This window comes from Ambystoma mexicanum, chromosome 8 (genome assembly GCF_040938575.1).
Source record: "Ambystoma mexicanum isolate Mex_15411 chromosome 8, UKY_AmexF1_1, whole genome shotgun sequence".
NCBI lineage: Eukaryota > Metazoa > Chordata > Amphibia > Caudata > Ambystomatidae > Ambystoma > Ambystoma mexicanum.
The window spans coordinates 1658459365-1658478778 of record NC_090929.1 but is presented as its reverse complement, the minus strand read 5'-3'; the positions used below and the strand labels follow the sequence as shown (position 1 = coordinate 1658478778).

The 19414-nt window shown below is 47.0% G+C and overlaps 1 protein-coding gene across 1 annotated transcript in view; it reads left to right on the top strand.

Annotated features, from left to right (window-relative positions):
* The window catches only part of EIF3A (eukaryotic translation initiation factor 3 subunit A), an 812143-nt gene that overhangs the window by 474933 nt on the left and 317796 nt on the right, over positions 1 to 19414 (top strand). The window contains exon 15 of the mRNA XM_069611926.1: positions 18063 to 18185. Coding sequence (XP_069468027.1) covers positions 18063 to 18185 — 123 coding nt within the window. The remainder of the gene's footprint in view (positions 1 to 18062; positions 18186 to 19414) is intronic.

Here is a 19414-nt window from a genome sequence, read left to right as displayed (position 1 = left end):
CTTATTAGAGGTGGGGGCCAGAGGAGTAAGGAACCTTATATGCCAGTCAGACCCATATCAGGACACAGCCGCATCAAGGGAGACTACGCAAGCCGAGCGCCTCAATTCAGGCTAGCGACGCAAATTAACCAACCCTAACAACAAATTTCCATTTCTGCATACACCTCTCAAACTCCAAACACAACCAAAACCTACAGCACAACAAACCGCACAAACTTCACTACATTGCAACAACAAAAACAGTCTTGCACAACAGTACACGACTACCGGCCGCAAACACCCCAGGCCCAGCCAACGGACCCACCGGGCTGAGGCCGCCAACAGCACATCACTGCTCCCTTGCACTTTTCCTGCTTCCTCCCACTAACTCAACCTCCCCTCCTCTTTAAGAACCGCCAGAAGACCACTCCGGTGGTGAAAGTGCGCGGTACAAATGTCCTTTAACATTAACATTGTTTTGAAGGTGATGCAATATTTTACTGGGAGCCAGTGTAGTGTTTTTAGGGCAGGTGTGATGTGGTCTCTTCTGGATAGTTTGAGTAGTAGTCTGGCCGCTGCATTTTGGATCCATTGTTTTTTCAGGAGGTATTCCGAGGTAGAGGCTGTTTGCATAGTCCATTCTTGACATGAGGGCGACGACAGTGAGTGTGCAAAGGAGAGGAAAGGTAGGATTCTTCTTGCCGTATGGAGGAGGAAAAAACATTTGACTTTTGCATTTATTTGTGGTTCTAAGGTTAGGGTGTTGTCCGTTAGGACGCTGCAGGATATTTAGATGGTGTTGGTGTGGTTCCCATTTCCATTGGACACGGGATGGTGGTTTCTTTCTCTTGGTCTTTGGGTATGATCATAATTTCTGTCTTTCCTGGGTTGGTTTTCAAGTTGTTGGCATTCATCCAATTGAAGACTTCTTTTAAACAGTCGATTAGGGTTGAATCATCGGATTCGGTGTCTTTGATTTTGTAGATGATTGGAGTATCATCTGCGTAGTTGTAGCATGTAATGTTTTATTTTTTTACGATTCCGATAACTGGAGTCTGGTAGATGTTGAAGTACAGTGGTGATAGTGAGGATCCTTGTGGCACTCCAAAGTCGTTGACTCATGGAGTGGATTTGAAGGGTTTAATCCATACAGTTTCGGTTCTGTCTGCTAGGAATGAGATTTGTCCAGAGTAGTGCTGTCTGTTATGCCTATGTCTTGTAGTCTTTTGGTCAGGGTGTCGTGGCTAACTGTGTCTAAGGCTGCGGAGAGGTCAAGCAGAATAAGGGCTGAGATAGTGTTAGAGTCTGCGTTAGTTTTGAGGTCGTCCCAGATGGATAGTAGTGCTGTTTCCGTCCCTCTCGCTGGTCTGAAACCGATTTGAGCTTGGTCCAGCAGTTGGTGTTTTTCTACGTGTTCTTGGGTTAGTTTATATACGATACGTAGGTTTCTAGAAGTTTTGCTGGGTAGGGGATGTTGGAGACAAAACACAGAAATACACTTGCACACCAGATTGTCAGTAAAATTTACAAATTCTCTTTTTGACTAATATTCAATGGAATACTTTAACAAAATTTGAGGTGCAGGGGTGAAGGACTCAGCCCTGGTATCTAGGCTGGAATATACTAGGGAACAAAGAAATCCAAATTTTGGAAAGCTACGTCCCCTGCACACTTTCCATGAGGCAATAAGCCTAAAAGATATAATGACAAATCTGTCTGGTTTAACGAAAACTTTTTACACATTGTGTTTCAACATTAAAGTGACAGTGTTCTGAAATCCAGTTCATTCAAAAAATTACATACAATAATTCGGTTAGTTTAGAAAAAGAGGTCGTCTCCTTATTTTCAAGTTGGCCCAACGCGTTTCGAGATTCATTCTCTTCATCAGGGGCGTACATTTTCAAATAATTTTTTCCACATGGATCTATAAGAAATTAATCAGACATTTACTGATGTTTGAAGGTAAGTGAAAATCAAATAACCAAGTTAAATCACTTTTTATATCAAATCGGAAACCATTTTCTTTAGATCGGCATCCTATTGCAGGTTGCACTCTGACCCCGACCTTGCTAAGGTACAATAGTTAAAAAAAGAAAAACTAAATGCATGTTATTCATTAGTAATTTGCTACTATGTCACACTGCATGATGTATGACACGCAATGAAATAATTGCAATTGTTTAGAGGTGCCAACACTTTAAAAACCTTAAGTCTAGATAATTTGATGGATGTAATATCTTGAGACACAACAATGCCTAAGTTTGAAAAGGAAAAAGGAGGGGAGAAGGTGAACTCACCCTTCTACTAGTTCAATTGTAGAATAGGATCGAAAGTGAGGGCAGCGGTTTCTGGTGGTGTTGTAAGTAGCTCCGTTCTCCTATGGGAGAATAAGACTAATAATGCCTGTAATGTCTGTAGGCTCAGAGGTAGCCCAATAGTGTAGGAGAAACTTACTTGAAGAGAAATTCAGAAGGCACAACAGTCCATGGCAGGGATGCGATCAGGAAGTGCTGCTTTCCGACCGCATCCGCCGCGGCCCGCTGATAAATGCCGAAAGTTGGAGTTGTGACGTCACCCGCGCACGCGGCGTAATATGGGAATGTGTAGGGATAAATGCGCGGGCGCGAGTAACGTCATAATGAATCACGTCACTCACGGTCGCACAAAAAGTAGGACGCCATAAATAAAAACAGCTTCAGAAGGTTAGTGCCGGATGCTACAGGATGTGGAAACAAACCTAACTGCAGTTTGTTAGAGTGTGTGGTGAAAAGTGTAAGTGACGTCACTATTGTGCTTGTGCGCTACAAAAGATTTTAAAGAGTGAGCTATGCTTGAGGCTCACTGGTGGCCGTGTGCCTACGGTCTTTTTCTTAAAAAGGAAAATGTTGTTCAACGGTATTTAGATGCGAGACACACTGGAGGCTCACTAGAGACCGTGTACCTACAGCCTATTTCTTCTAATGGAGAATAATATAATGGTTGTGTAGCCGGCTGAAAAGCCACTCTTAAAAAATTTGCAGAATAAAAAACAAAAACCCCAAAAAGATGGGGTAATTGGATGTAACAATACACAATATACTAGGGGGCATTGTTGTGTCCCAACAATACCAATCCAGTTAAAAGACCAGTAAATTTGTATGTCAAAACTGTGAAAAAATAAAGGAACATCTTTACAATTTGTCTAACCCAAAACGGATGGGTTTACAATCTACTGTCGGCACCATACTCGAGGGTATTTTCTGAAATGTTTGTCCATATTTACCCCTTTGGAACCTAATGCATAGGTGAGACAAATTTCTGGACATCGGACAATTGTCTGAATATCTGTTGCTTCTGTGATTATAGAAATGGACCCAAATAATAGTCATCATTAAGGCCTAGTGGGGTCATTGCTTCAAGTTTGTTGATCCAGAACAATTCTCTCTGGGCTAATAGTTTCGATAGGTTTCCTCCCCTGCTCAGTGGATGTAGGACTTCCAGAATCGCATTTGAGACACATTGTGTCTTGAGTCGCGGAAATGTCTCAAGACTGGTGAGTTGATGTTCTGCGTCCTGATACACTGTGTTCCGTCCATCTATCTTTGGCCCTTCTATTAGTTTTGCCGACATAATATTTCCCGCAAGGACAGCGAATTGCGTAGATGACATTTTTGGTGTCGCATGTCGCAAAGTTCTTCAGCATGATTTTTTTGCCTTTGTGTGGGTGGCGAATGTGGTCTCCTTTAATTAAATTAATACAATGCTGCAATGTAGGCAGGCAAAGGTACCAAATTTCGGTTAGCTTAGGGTCCTCTGGGTTATTGGTTTGCGCCTTTCTGGTCTTATCAATTGGTCTCTGAAGTTCTTTCCTAGTTTATAAACCATCATAGGTGGATCCGGAAATAGATTTGATAGTTTCATCGGATTTGATCAAGTTCCAGTTTTTATGTATGATTCTCTTAATTTGGAAACTTTGGCTCGAGTACTTGAGCGTATGCATCAGATTTTTACCTTCTCTTACGATTGGCCTGTAAGAGTACATTTCTGTTGTGTGTCTCAGTGCGGATGAAAGCTTTATCGATGGTCTCCGGAGGAAATACTCTATCCAAAAACCTATTCTTCATGGTGTTGTATTCTTCTTGTAGCGTGTCAGTTTGAGAGGTGATTCTTTTGAGTCGTAACAACTGACTGTATAGTAGATTGTCTTTTAGATGTTTAGGCTGGTGGCTTGCATGATGCAGACAACTGTTCACATCTGTGGGTTTTCAGAAGATTTTAGTTTTCATATGTGTACCGGTATATTCTACTGACATCCAGGAAATTCACTGAAGGTTTACCAATTTCCATTGTCAAGCCAATTCTTTGGTTACAGGCATTAAGGTGGTTCCAGAATTCAAGTAATTCCGCTTCTGCTCCTCTCCAGATTCCAAATATATCATCGATATATCTTAGTCAAGTTTGTATCTTATCATGCCATCTTGGATTGTCCAGTATGTGTTTTTTTCAAAATGATACTTCAATACATTAGCATAGAATGGGGCTACTGAGGACCCCATAGAAGTTCCTGAAATTTGGAGATAATGTCCATTGTACCTAAAATAATTATTGTAGAGTATGATGTTTAACAATTCTAGTGCAAACATTTTTTGGATGTTTACATCTGTGTCAGTAGGAACCACACCATAGCTTCTATACCTTCTGAATGGGGGATGGAAGTGTATAGATTGTTCACGTCCATTGTGAAGAGTAGTACATGTTCTTCCTCCAACTGAAAAGATTGCACATTTCTCAGGAAGTGAGTAGTGTCTTTGAGATGTACTGATGATTGAACTGCCGGTTGAAGAGCAGTATCCAAGTAGATGGCTAGGGGTTGGAAAATGCTGTCTGTCCCAGCGACAATGGGGCGGAACGGTGGATCATTCAAATTTTTGTGGATTTTGGGGAGTCCATAGAACACTGGAGTGACAGGATGTTTTTGAATAAGATATTCTGCTGTTTTTTCAGAGATCCAATTCATAGTCCCTGCTTTGTCCACAGTTCTCTGTATAATTGAAATAATTCCCATGGCAGGGTCATTGTCTAATGGCTTGTACGTCCGCATATCCTCTAGTAATTTTCGACATCCGTTGTCATAAAGTGAGGTATCCATCAGGACAAGGGCTCCTCCCTTGTCGGCCTGTTTTAATGTCAACGTGGTATCTTCTGCAAATTGTTTTATCAATTTCAATTGGTGTTTTCTGATGTTACATTTCTTTGAAGGAGCGTATTTTAGACATTTCAAATCTTTCATGGTTTGTTTAAACAAGTTAGAGACGGTGGTTCACTTGAGGGTGAAATGTACTCTTGTTCATTTCAAGATATCTAGGCGTGTCTTTTGATCGTATATTTTCTTCTATGTTAAAGAATACTTCTAGCTCCATTTTCTGTATTAGTTTGAACAAATTAACTTCTTCACACGGCAAGAAGAATTCTACCTTTCCTCTCCTTCACGCACAAAACTCGCCATCGTCGCCCGAATCATGTCAAAAATCGACTATGCAAACAGCCTCTACCTCGGAATACCAGAATACCTCCTGAAAAAACTGCAACGGATCCAAAATGCAGCAGCAAGACTACTCAAACTATCCAGAAGAGACCACATCACTCCTGCCCTAAAAACACTACACTGGCTCCCAGTAAAACATTGAATCACCTTCAAAACAATGTGCATAACGCACAGGGCAATCAGTGGACAAGGAGCAGAATTCCTACAAAAGAAAATAACAATTTACAAGCCAATGAGACTCCTCGGGTCATGCAACGGAATCCACCCGGAACTAAAACCATACCTTAAGAACAAACTTGGAGGCACCTCCTTCTACCACTTAGTTGCAAAAACCTGGAACAACAAAAGAAATAAACGCCAAAGATCACCTAAAATTCAGGAAATTACTAAAAACTTGGCTCTTCAACACCACAGACTCAAACTGAAAACAGAGAGGAAAAATGATGACTAAAATGGAGAGGACACTGACAGCTCCCAGAACCGACAGGGAAGCTCCCACGGCACCTGGACTGGTGACGCCGGGTCGAGTGAAACACAGGCGACACCCATGGAGACGGGGTCAACAACCCCAACCAACATCTTCACTCGCCCCTTAGTTACTACCAGATACCACAGTGTTGTGGAATTGTCGGGATATTGGCAATCACCACTCTAGCTGAGTTGTGGACATTGGCAGGTGCAATGGCCATATGAGTAGGGTGTGAGGGCAGATGGGGCTGCGGGGGAGGCAGATGGAGGTGGGGGCCAGATGTGAAAGGGATCTTGAATGCCGTACGGGCCCAGATCAGGACAGAGGCATAGGGGTGCTCACGCACACCATTGGGGAGATTACGCAAGTTTCCCCCTCTGCATACACTTCTCAAACTCCAAACTCAACACAACCACAAACCTACAGCACAACAAACCACACAAACTTCACTACATTGCAACAGCAAAACAAAAGCGCACATGGACTCGCACAACAGTACACGATGACTACCCGCCGCAAACACCCCAGGCCCAGCCAACTGACCCACCGGGCTGAAGCTGCCAACAGCACATCACTGCTCTCTTGCACTTTTCCAGCTTCCTCCCACTAACTCGCCCTCTTCCACTTTCAGAGCCGCCAGGGGACCAATCTGGCGATGAGTGTGCGGTACAAATGTCCTTTAACATTAACTATAATGCTGGCGCCAGTGTCTCTGATGTCGGGGGTCTCCTGACCATTTACAAGTTCACTGTCCTTGTAGTATTCTTTTTAATTTTTTTAAATTTGTTTTACAATTGTTTATTTCACAGCAGCGTAAGTTACAAACATTCGTCTTTTAGGGAACATCACAGAATGGCATAGCGTCCATTCCTCTCCTACCCCAATCCGGGGTGCCGTTTGCTGCTGATATTTAACAGATATAACTCCCTTACCAAAACTCCCACCCCCTCCCCCGCAACAATAACATTTCAACGTTTGGGTGAAGTGTGGCCTCTTCCTCCTGTCACCCCGGAGGTCCCTGCCAATCACTCTGCAATCAAAGAATAGACATTGTGCAATAACCTGGGTTTGAAATGCATCTGTTCCCTGTCATCCATGAACTCATAAAACGGTGTCCAGGTATTAACATATTTCGAGTAGGAGCCATAGGCAATCGCTGTCACTTTTTCCATGGCCATCACCCCCCCGAGCCTCACCCACCATGCGGCTACTAACGGCCCCTGTTTATTCTTCCATGCCTGCGCTAAGGTGATTCATGCCACACTCAGCATGTGAGTGATTAGGTCAGCTCTATATCCGGAATTAGCATAGCTGCCTTCCACCGCCTCACCCAGCAACACGTCCACCTGGTCAAACGGCAATTGATATGGTATTTGTAACGCGCCTACACACAAGTGTTTCAAGGCGCGATTGTACGCCGGTTATCTTTTATATCGCTTAGGACCTCTTTCCAGTAGACCTCCAGCACCGGACATTTCCACCACATAAGGATTATATCCCCGGATTGCCCACAACCCCTCCAGCTTAGCACGGGATTGTCCGGAGTGAAGTGCATCCGCAGTGGCGTTGTATACCAGCGTAAACAAAGCTTGTACGCCCCCTCTTTAATTGAATTCATTTAGACCCCTTTGCAGTGCGGTGCCATATTCAACCCCATGATTCCCGGGAGATAGGCCCTCCCACGTCCGTGGCCCATTTTTTGCGTGTACAGGAGAATTTCCTCCGGGTCCGCCTCCCCCATCAGCCGGTATATTCTTGATACCCCTTTCTCCTCCCTTCCTTCTTAGACCGTAAACTCCAGCCCTGTGGGGGCCCTAGTCGCTCCCTCTCGTACACTCGTGTTAGTGATCCAATGTCTAAGTTGAATATAGTGAAAGCGTTCCCTCTCCGGTATCTGGAATTTGGCTTTGCAATTTTCAAAGGATAACGGCGTACCCTCCGCGTAAAGATCCCGCTAACACTAGGGCCCGTTCCCCCACCCTCCCCAATGCGCCCAGAAACTATTTGCAACCCTGGAGTTAAGTCCAGATTGTGGGCTACCGGGGCAAGTGGGCCTCACCCCACCTTATTCCCCCATAGACCTTTGTCCCAATACCATAGGGTAGCCTTGTAGGCTTCCAGTAGTGTCCGTCCCCCCCCCCCCCCCTCTATGCCGAGTTGCGAGAAAACCCAGTTTTTCCATGGGTATCTTAGATGCCTCCTTTTCCAGGATCACCCACCGGTTCTCATTGTCCCTGGGTGGCCATTGCAGCATGGGCGCCACCTGTACTGCTAATAGGTACCTGCGAAGTTCCGGCACCCCCAAAGCTTGTGGTCTAAATTGGACTTTCTTGGGGACCCTTGGTTTCTTCCCCCTCCAGATAAAGGACATCCACTCTGCCTGTAGCTTTTGAATTGCTGGGTTTGGTATGCGTATCGGCAGTGCGCCGGTCATGTAGAGGAACCTGGGGAGTAGATTCATCCTGACTGCTGTAATACTTGCCAGCCATGATGATTCCTGCAGATCCCAGCGCTTAAGATCTTGCGTCAGTGAGTTCAGGAGGCCCGGAATGTTAGCCCCGTATAGCCTATCATATGTGGGGGTCAGGTAGACTTATTTTATGGCTTTCCGTTCCCACTTCAAAGGATATCTGCTCTCCCATTCTGACTCCTGTTCCGTCACCTCTGTGATATTAAGGGCTTTAGATTTGGGGTGGTTGATGTGGAACCCCGAGACCTTTGCAAACTCATCCGGCAGTTCTATAGCTCTGGGAAGTTAGTTTATCGTGTTCTTCAGAAACGAGAGGATTTCGTCCGCATAGAGAGCTATTTTCTGGGGATCACCAGTCCCCACTTCCACTCCTGGATACCCCGATCATCCCGGTTTGCTGCGCCACCGGCTCCATGGCCATGGCAAAATCAGTGGCGATAAGGGGCAGCCCTGCCTCGTGCCCTTCCGAATAGGAATACTGTCTGTGCTTGCTGTTGATCATTAATCGTGTTGACGGATTCACAAAGTTAGCCATCACCATGCGTGTAAATATCGGCCCGCACCCCCATTTCTCAAGGGTAAGCCGAAGGAATCCCCAGTGTAGGCTATGGAAGTCCTTAAAGGCATCCAAAGCCAAAATTGAAAACCTCTGCCCCCATTCCATTGTGTCTATGGCTCTGCGTATATTGTTATGTATACCGCCCCTTTATAAATCCCGCCTGGTCTGGGTGAATTATCTTTGGGAGTACCCTTGCTAATCGTCGGGCCAGTACCGTGGAATACATTTTTGTGTCCCCATTCAATAATGAAATGGGGCGGTAACTAGCGCAGTCCAGGTGGTCCCTATCCGGTTTTAACAGGACCGTGGTAGCTGGGCCCATATCCCCCGAGGTTCGCCCTGTGTCCCTGATAAGGTTAAATAGTTTTGTTAGAGGACACACCAGGATCGGCCTGAAAGTTTTATAGTATGCGTTACTCAGCCCATCCGGGCCTGGGGATTTGTCCCTTCAGCGCCCCCATCACCTCCCCCACTACTTCTTCAGATATGGGCTCTTCCTGCAACAGTCTGTCTGACTCGCTAATTTGTGGCAGGGGTACCTGATCCAGAAGGATACGTGGACCTCCCTCTCTAGGTCCTCCCCCCTTAGGATATCAGTATAGTATGAGTGCATAACCTCGTTCCATCTCCCCCTTCACCAAATTCCCACTCCCATCCTCAAGCTGTACAATGTGATTTCGGGCTCTCTGCTGTCTCAGTTTAGCTGCCAAGATGTGATTGGCCTTGTCCCCATGTATGTAATAGGACTGTTCGGTCCGTAAGAGGAGTTATGCTGACTCATCTGCCAGGTGTGCCTCTAGGGCTGATCTGGCCTTTTTCAAGTCCCTCCAAGTTCTGTGAGCCTCTGTCCTTGTATTCCGCCTCTGCCTCACTTACCCCTGCCTCCAACTCCCTCCTTACCCTCTCCTTTCTCCTAACGTATCCCACTGTGTGCACTATGAACTCACCCCTACCACAGCTTTACTTGCGTCCCAAATTGTCACCCAGTCCACCCCCTGTGACATTTTCTTGGAAGTAGTCCCCCAGGACTCGCTCTGTCTGCTCTTAAAGCCACATCTTTTAGGATCACCTCGTTTAGGCGCCAGGGTCTGAGGCTCCAGCTTTAATGAGACGGGGCATGGTCCGAAAGGCAACGCACCCCAATTTCCAGGCACATGACCAGCGAGACCAGAGAATCCGATATCAGCACCATATCAATTCGGGAGTAGCCCTTGTGAACTGCCGAATGAGTGTATGCTTTCTCCATCGGGTGGAAGAACCGCCATTTTTCGATTGGGTGCAATTCCCTAAGGAATCTTGCCAAAGCCTGTCTAAACAAGGAGTCATTGGAGGTGGCTGGGAGCGTTTTATCCATTCCTGCGTCCATCACCCCATTAAAATCGCCCCAATCATAATCTGCCCCACACCTGCCTGTGCAATTTTGGGCAGCACCTCCAGCAGAAAACGATCCTGCCGCTCGTTGGGGGCATAAATTGCCAGCAGCGTGACCTGCTGGTCCATCAAAGACCCTCCCACCATCAAGTAACGGCCCTCCGGGTCCCTTTTTACAAATTGTTTATCAAATTGAATCCCTTTAGCCCTGGGGATGCTGACACCCCTTTCTTTCGTCCCACTAGAGGCAAAGTATTGCACTGGGAAGGCCCTGTTCCTCAATCTTTGTTCGTCCCCTGGGAGCAAATGCGTCTCCTGTAGCCAAACAGAAGCCTGCATGTCCCTAAGCCTACTCATGATTTCCTTTTAACTGGGGAATTGAGCCCCTGGACATTTAATGCGACAAAGGATAAGTCAGCCATTAGTATGTAACCATGTGACCAAACCCACATTCTCCAACTGGAACCCTTCGCTAGATGTCTCAGGCCCCTTGAATGACCCCCCCCCCCCCAAAAGCATATATTACTGCGCCCCCACCCAAATCCCAAACTTGTTTCAACCCCCTTTTCAAATTTGTTGCACTGCTGCTTAGTTCTCGAATGCCCATAGTGGCTTGCAAATTAGAGACAAGGCCCCTTCAGGGACCCAGCTGGAGTACACTAGAAAGCCCGCAGGATAGCGCTGTCTCTCTCGTTCACTTAGGGTCCCCCACTTTAGGATCCCTTCTATGGCCCCTTGGGGTTCCCCGCTTTAGGATCCCTTCTATGGCCCCTTGGGCGTTTGCGCACTGGCTTCCACTGTTCCTTTACCAGAGAGTCTTCCCTTTTCTTGCTCCCCCGTGGGATTCTGCTTGGTCTTTGCCTTCATTGCTTTCCCCCTCTCCCATGAGCTTGTCCATATCTTACTCTCTTGTAACCGTGTATCTCTACCCTTTCCATTTAAAGCGCAACCCCGTCGGAACACCCAGCGATAACAAACCTTCCTCATGCTCAGCCAGTCTGACGATCCTCAGCCGTTTCCTCATGTTCAAGGTAGCTTGGGACTGGTCCTGCAACAGGAGAATGGGTGTAGAGAGAAAGCTTATGGGTTCTTTCTCCCAAGCAGATCGCACAAGTTCTTTCCATTGAAATAAATGCACCTGTGTCGGCACATCTGGAACCAACTTTTTCTGCATTTGCAGCGTTGAGTAGACGCTGTGTCCGATCAAGGACAATATCCCGCTCTGCCACCGGACACAGGATGTGCCGGAACTGCTCCGTCTTGTATTGTTGCAGGTCTCTCTCCATGACAGATGTCAGGATCCCCCGGATGCGTATATTGTTCCGCCGGGATCTATTCTCTGCATCCTCCTGGCTTGGACCCGCTCCATTTGTTGCTCCAGGATCTGAACCCTGTTGGTTAATTCCTTATGGTCGTGGCTTTGTTCGGCTACTGTGGTCTCAATCTCGTCGACCCTTCTTTCAATTGCCACTATTCCCTTGTTGAGGTCCGCAATGGACTTGGCTAGGTCCGTGGCACTGTCCTTCAACTCCTGTAACATTGCTAGCAAATCTGACCTGTGGATCATCACAATCCCCTGTGGCGGAGGAGAGTGAATCTGGGCTTGCGCTTGCAGTTGGTTTCGTTTGTGTCTCCAGACTGCATCAGGGACTTGATGTCTCCCGACCCAGAGTTTTTGGGTTTACCGGCCTGCTTCGACATTTTGCCGGTCTCTGCACCACGCTTCGGAGCAGGCCCCTCCTATTTCCTTCGTTCCTGCGGTGATCCAGGTCCTCTAGGGCCCACAGCGTGCAATGGTGAGTGATTATATGGGTGAGTGTTGAGCTGCTGTCTATGCATCCGCCGGTGTTCAGGGAGGGTTGTAGTATCTCACTTAACTCAGCACTGAGTGTGTTTTGTTATTAATGTCCCATCTGGGGTGATCTTACACCATCAAATGCGGCCTCTGTGTTTTGTGTAAACACCACAACTGTGAGTGGATACCGGCTCCCTCCGTGCTCCACGCCCCACTGACTGCGTAGGCCAGCTGAACAAAGGAATGATGGCACCTAGTGCCACGTCTGCTTGCCCCGGACCCCCGTATCCTGCTTACCGGGTCCTCCAATACCCATCCAATTCAGGTTGTATATCATGCCATTTTCATTTCAAACAATAAGAGCTCAGGGGGCCCTGTGTAGATCGTGCCGCTCCTTCCACATGTACGTAGTTGTATAGCCGTGAGGTGGCAGGATGATTAGATGAATTGTAGTTTCACACGTCACCAAAACAGTTAATGCACAAGCGATGTTGTTCCGCCTCAGCACTCCCCCAATTTTTAACAGCCTCCGTGTCGTATGGCCATAATTAGCTCCATGCAGCTGGCTGGGTGAGCTCTGTTAAAGCTCCGAAACAAGACAGCCGTCCGTTATCACAATTGTCACCAGCCCCATGCAGCACCCCGACCACCAGAACTGCGAAGCGCTGTGTATGGCACAGATCGGGCCCAGTCCCAATCCATAATTTAGGGCCTTAATTCAACTTTGGGCACTTCAGTCGTATTATGCACCCCCACGTACCTTCTCCGGGGGTCTGGCAGTTTCCTTGCGGGGTCCTGGGCAGCTTTCAGCACCTCCTTCTCAGATGCTCACGGAAGCGCCTTTATTGGATGTGGCGGTGTGCTCCAAGGTGGAACGAAGCACATCCCGCCACCCTCCGGGCCCCGTCAGCAGCGCCGTCTGCCTCTCTGCATCGTCCGGAAGTTGGCCCGTCCACACTGCACCGGCCCGTCAGCCAGCGAAGCCTCGGCTCAACTAGAAGGGGCGGGGCGGGCCTTGCAGCCAGGTGCCGCTCCCCCACGCCAAACACTGGACCGGCTCTGAACTGAATGCCGTCCACAGCCCCGGCGAATCCTCACCGGCTCCTCCTGTAGGTGCGCCGTGAGCCAGGCCACCCGCCCCCTCACTACTCTCCCGCTGCAAAGTCACTGGCAGAGACGGGTGTATGGGCGAGCGCGCCCCTCATGCCGACAGTAATTTTCGGGTCGGACTGACCCCCCACCGCCCCTGAAGATTCTCAATTTGTATAGTTACAGTGAGCCACGCTTATCGCATCGGGGGCAAGGTGTCAAGCCCCCGGGCCTCTGCATACATTGCGCCCCGCTATCTTGGCAGGCTGCCGGCTTCTCCAGACGACTGCAATTTTCTCCCCAAAGGCCAGATCCCCGGGGCTATGAGTTGGCCAAAGTGCCCCCCGCTAACTCGGACTTGCGAGGCAGCGATCCGGGCTGTTAATTGCCTATAAGGGGGTTTTAGGGCATCGGGCCGGGGAAGGAGTCCCAGAGCTCACCAAGGAGACATCACTCGGTGTCCTCGGCTGGCAACGCCCCCTCTTGTAGTATTCTTTGGTGTTATCTGGTATATTTATACACATCTACATTCTGCTGTTCCCACAGACCCAGGGACACAAACACTGGCAGAAACTCCAATGGGGTCTTTGTTGGGGAAAATTCTCATAAATGTGCTAATTCCCTTCACCTTAGACTCCCAGCAACTTTGCTGGATTTTGAAGCCTTGATTTTTTTTCTTGGAAATTGAGCCTTTTTCCCCACTCATGTATTTTGATGTATGTTTTACTCGTGTTCTTTGATTTATGGAGTTTTAAGATGACTCCATAGGCATCTTTTCATGTGTTGCACAGCACGCTCCGTGCACTGACACAGGGATGTCTTTTTAGACTTCCCAAAGGTTTAAATACCTTCTCTGGGATAAGCTACTGTTTCTCAGAGAATGTAAAGTGAAATTGACTTTACTAGTCTTTCCAAATTCCTAGACCCAGCACACACCATCCTACAATGGAGTGCTGGAGGGGTTACATAGTATCCCCTGTGTCTAGATACTCATGTAGCAGTCAAATAGCCCTTTCCTATTGAAAAGGCTGGTGGCAGTTGTATTACAACGAACTACCATGATTATTCCCGACCGCGAACACCGGTAGCTAAAAATCACCGGAGGCATGTTTCTCAAGATAGCGCCTTAAGCCCTTTTGTTTAAACAGGTCCTCTTCTTTTTTTGCTGTTTCTTTTTGGAACGGTCTTTGCGCACCAATCCAGGTTTGGTCCCTTTGTTCATGTGCCTTTGGCAGGCTTCAGGACTGAAGAGCCGCCTCTGGCGTCTGAGTGCCTGGAGTGGGCAGGAAGTGAGGGAGGTGCCCAAAACTGCCTGTGCTTAGTCTCCTAGGAGACCCAAATGCACTCTGGCATGATTGGCTGGCTGGCTGGCTGACTGTCTGGCAAGGAAAGCCACTATGCTGGGTGAGTGACAGCTAGGCTGGAATGAAAGGGAGAGAACTGTTTAAAAGGCGAGTCTCTTGGACTGGAAAGCAATGGCGACCACTTGAATGAAAGAACCGAAGAAGAGCTGGAAGAGGACAGCTGCTGCAACTCCTGGACCGTTGGTTTGTCTGGTGAAGCCCTACTGCAGGTCTGAATTGCCAAGTTCATCTCGACAGAGGGGCCCCTTCAAGGACGACTTCTCCCTTTTGAGTTGGTGGGACCAATCAACTTGTAAGCCACCTCAATACCATTCTCAAGGCTGGTTAGGATTAATCAGGGAGGGGGATACTAGCTTGTCAGCTTGAAGTTACAGCTACTGGAACTGAAGTGACTCCACCTTGTTTGCTTTTTCGACGATCCCGTGCAGGAGTCCCCCGACGTCCTCCCTCTTGTCCCCACGACTGAGGCTCAGAAAGAGTGATCTGCAGGAACTGCCAGGAACCAACGTCTTGAGCTGCATTTTGTTCTTCATACCAAAGTACTGTGCCAATCTGATTGAGAGAACGCCACTCTCGCAGTGAAAGTTCGTGAAACTTTCCCAACTTGCAGGCCTAATCAGCTTGTGACCCGACATATGATTCTTTTTCGCCTAAACTACTTCTGAGAACTTTTGTTGACTTTACCTTTTGATACCAGAACTGCTCTTTCCTATCCAGAACACTAACCAATTGTTTGGCCTGGCCTATTGACTTGAATTGAACTCTTCTGGTGAACTGAAATGATTTGCACTTTCCAACAAGTATATGGGATCTATTCTACTTACCTTGTCCCTTTCGCTCACTTCGAAGTAACTGAACTGCCATTTTGCTCCTATTTCAGGGGAGCTCAAACTGTCTCAAAATCTTAAGTTTTGTGTTGAAGTGTATTTGTATATAATAGTTGCCTCCTTCCAGTGAAATGTTTTCTAAATGATTGTGTAATAAATTAATGTGTTTTTACCAAGAAACGTTCAGTATAAGTGTCTAGAACCACTGTGATTGAAAGTCCTGTGTAATTACTTGTACTGCTCACATTCACTCTTGAGATGAGCCTGGCTGTTCAGCTCGCTACCAAAAACTGTGTCGTACAGACTTATACCAAAGGTTGGTTTGACTAACACCTCTAGTCCCAATTGTTTTGTAGTGGTCCCAGAGGGTACTGCATGCAATTCTGCCTAACAGTCTTCAGCCAATAGTTAAAACTTTCCACTTGCCACACCCGCGGGGATGAGGGCTAAGGAGGCAGTGTGGACCCCTGAATGTTTACCCTGTGGTAAGATAGTGTGTGCTGGGTCTAGAAAGTTACAGAATTCAAGGACAGTCAATTTCACTTCACTGCTCTTTGAAACAGTCGTTTCACCAAGAGAAGGTATTTAAACCTTTGGGAAATTTAAGACTTCCCTGTGCCACTGCACTGAAGGTACTGTGTGTCACAATGAAAAGATGATTCCTATGGAGTTTGTCAGACTCTAAAGTCAAAAGAAACTGTCTAAATCACAGAAAAAATACATGAGCGAGTGGGGGAAAAGGTCTCACTCTCTCCAGGGTAGAAATTGAAAGTCCAGCAAAAGAGCTGGGGTCTCTAAGTTATAAGGGTGTTGGCACATTTCTGAGAATTCTCACTAAGGCGCCATAAATTAGCAGTGTGAACGATCTCGATTGCAACCTGCCTTCTAGGCGCAGTAGTTGTATTGGACAAGGGTTTGTCCATGTCTCTTTGAATTGTCAAATCAATTGATCAGACGTGGCAATCTATTCATGCTCTCGTATGTCATTTTTTTGAATTATCTGCCGATATTGATAGATTGGGATCATGAAAGGGCATCATGGGTAACCAGTTCATGTCTGCACAAGACTTCTCAGGCCCAAGACAATTTACCAGTTGAGTAAGTGCATTATCCTGTTTCCTCAGAACTGTGTTCTTATATGACCACTGAGGAGGGAACTCACTGAATAATGGCCATTATGTCTAAAGATTTCCCAGATGACCACCCACTGCTATTGGATCGTCTGCCATTAGCCTCCGGCGTCCTTGAATCTTTGAACCAACGTGCTTAAGCATTAAGGCATGGTAAGCATGCCAATTTTTGCTACCTTTTTGAGCACTTAAAAGAAGCTTCCCGTACACCGACCCACACTCGCCCACATTACATTTGTTTTTTAGGGTCACTGTTTACACGCTCGCCCCGATCATTTGTTTTAAGTTTTTAGTACCTGGGACAATCGGGGATTAGCCAGGTGCCCCCATTTGTGTACAAGTTCTCACATGGTTAGCCAGAGAATGTTAATGGGGGGAGCCCCCAAGGGCAACCCTGCAACAATAGGCAGTATGTGCCAAAAGTTGTCAAAGAGGATAACATTAAAAAGACACTGTGGAGAGTCTTATGACACCCATAACAAGTAAAAGATTCTGGGAGTGTGGAACGGTTCCCACTCACTGAGGTATAGGGAAAAATAATCTACCCTTAAAGCAAAAGGTTCTGGCCTTGACACAGAACAGGAAGATTAATCATTGCTATGAAATTCTTACCGAGCTGCTTTGAAACTCAGGCGTTCATTTACAACCAGGCACAATGTTGCCATAATGCATTTCTCGAATGAGTAAATATTCCTAACCATCGTATGATGTGCACCCCTATGTCTGAGCCTGATCAAAGTGTGAATAGCGAGGTCAACTTTGCTTGTATATTACAATGGGCCTCATACCAGACACTGGCACGCTCAGACCGCTCCCTTCCCTTGTAGATACATTTTTTTTGTCATCACCTCTGCTCCTCCCGTCCCAAGCCATGGTACAGCCATAGCACGTCCCCGTGTCCCCTTTATCTCTGAGAACCCAGGTGCCCATGAATTATGTGTTCAGGCACCACACTTATGTTTGAATTTTGCTTATTTATTGATCCCTAGAGTGTAGTGTCTGCAGTTCAAAAGATGACCACTCTTTGGGTGAGGGCAGTAGTGCTCTAAATATTCTCCTGGCCTCCTAGCATCTCGGAACCCCATGCCCTGCTCGCATGAATTCAACGTTAAAAATGCACATCCCTCCCTGGACCTAACTTTCCTTTCCCAGGCTTCTCCGAGCTCTGCAGTTGCACTCAATTAACTTTTATCGCCACAGCTTGGCTGCCTGTGGTCTTGGCAGCATTGGGGGTGGGGAGAAATGGAATACGGAATAACATTAGATTACATGGTTAACTAGCACTCAACAGAGGAGTGTTCAAAAAATCTTCCTAACACATCAGCACTGTGAGCTTTTTAAATTATACGTTTACTGTTTGACTTTAATGGTATTTGGTGCTGCTTAATCTGCATATTGCATGTCAGCCACTAGCAGGCCCTTATTCAGAAGTTGGTTTACTGTTACGTGCACGCTTGTATTCTAATCAGTCGCTGTGTTTTGCAGATTACCACCATGAAACTAGAGCGTGAAAAGGCACTAGAGCACAAAAACCGCATGTCTCGTATGCTGGAGGATAGAAATGTATTTGAAGAGAAACTTAAATCCTCCCGGCGATCTGTTTTCGAGGTAAGTCTTTTCTTTGTAGACCACATAAGTAGGGGTGTGTGTGTGGAGGTATCTTCAATTTTTCAATGTCTGCATTTGATGCTTTAGAAATGTACCAAACTTAATTTTGGTTAATAAACTCCTGGGTATCCATCCATGTCTATATCTAGATGTTCCGATCAACGTTCCTTGAAAGATGTTTACTCTTTTACATACATTGGTCCTATTGAACGGTTATCTTGTCCGTTTTCATCTCGCTTTCCAGAGTATGGTACTATATGTCTGAGGCTTGTGGAATCTGCTTATATCACATACTGTGCATAGGCCGACATCTAGTGGAAGCTGCGGAGTATTGTATTCGAAACTCAAAGGGGCGTTGACAGGGTGTGCCAGTAAATACTATCCCTAGTGTGACGTCCACTGTACCCATGATCCCTCACGCGTCGCGGTCCCTCAGATTGTTTTTTTCCGCCATGCTTGACGGACGCGTATAGCGGAGTTCCTTTCGGCGATACGCCATTGACTTTTACACAATTACGATAGTTTTTCTTTCTATCCTTTCATCGACTGCTGAAACACCATGCCGGTGAAGAAAGAAAACTGCCCGTCGGAGACCACCGCAACAGACCTTTCAGCCTTGGAAGGCCACCCGGGTCTCGGCCCAGCCAGTAGCGACGAAGGAGGGAGGCCATTTTAGAATGCATATTCCCCCCATTCCTACACTTTGTTCGCCCAGCTGCCATTTCCATAACCCATAATTATGGAAAATACACCATTTAAGTTTTGTCCCAAGTCTAACCGTAAATTCCCCTCGGTCGACAAACACTTTATAATTTGTGTCTCCCTAGAGACCACGTCGAAAAGTCTTGTAGAGCGGGCAGGCTCTTCAATTAAGACGTTAAAGGACGGCTCCACAAAACGCTGGGCCCACTACGCCAGGCAACTCGAGGCCATGGAGGTAGAGGGAGCCTTTAGCAATGGCAGTGAAACCGTACTTTTGGACAGCAAGAGCATCGGAGTAGCTTCAGCTACTCAAGCCCAGACCCCCCGACCCCGTAGGACAGGTTGCGGCCATGTTGTGGGGACTACACCCAGCAGTGCTACAAAAGCGCACACCACCAAGCACAATAGCCCTAGTCATTCGACAGACAAGTTGAATACTCGACAATGGTCGACACCCCGAGAAAGGTCCACGAGTCCCGGTCCTCTGGGCAATCGCCATCAAGATCGCCACACGACAGGGTTCAACC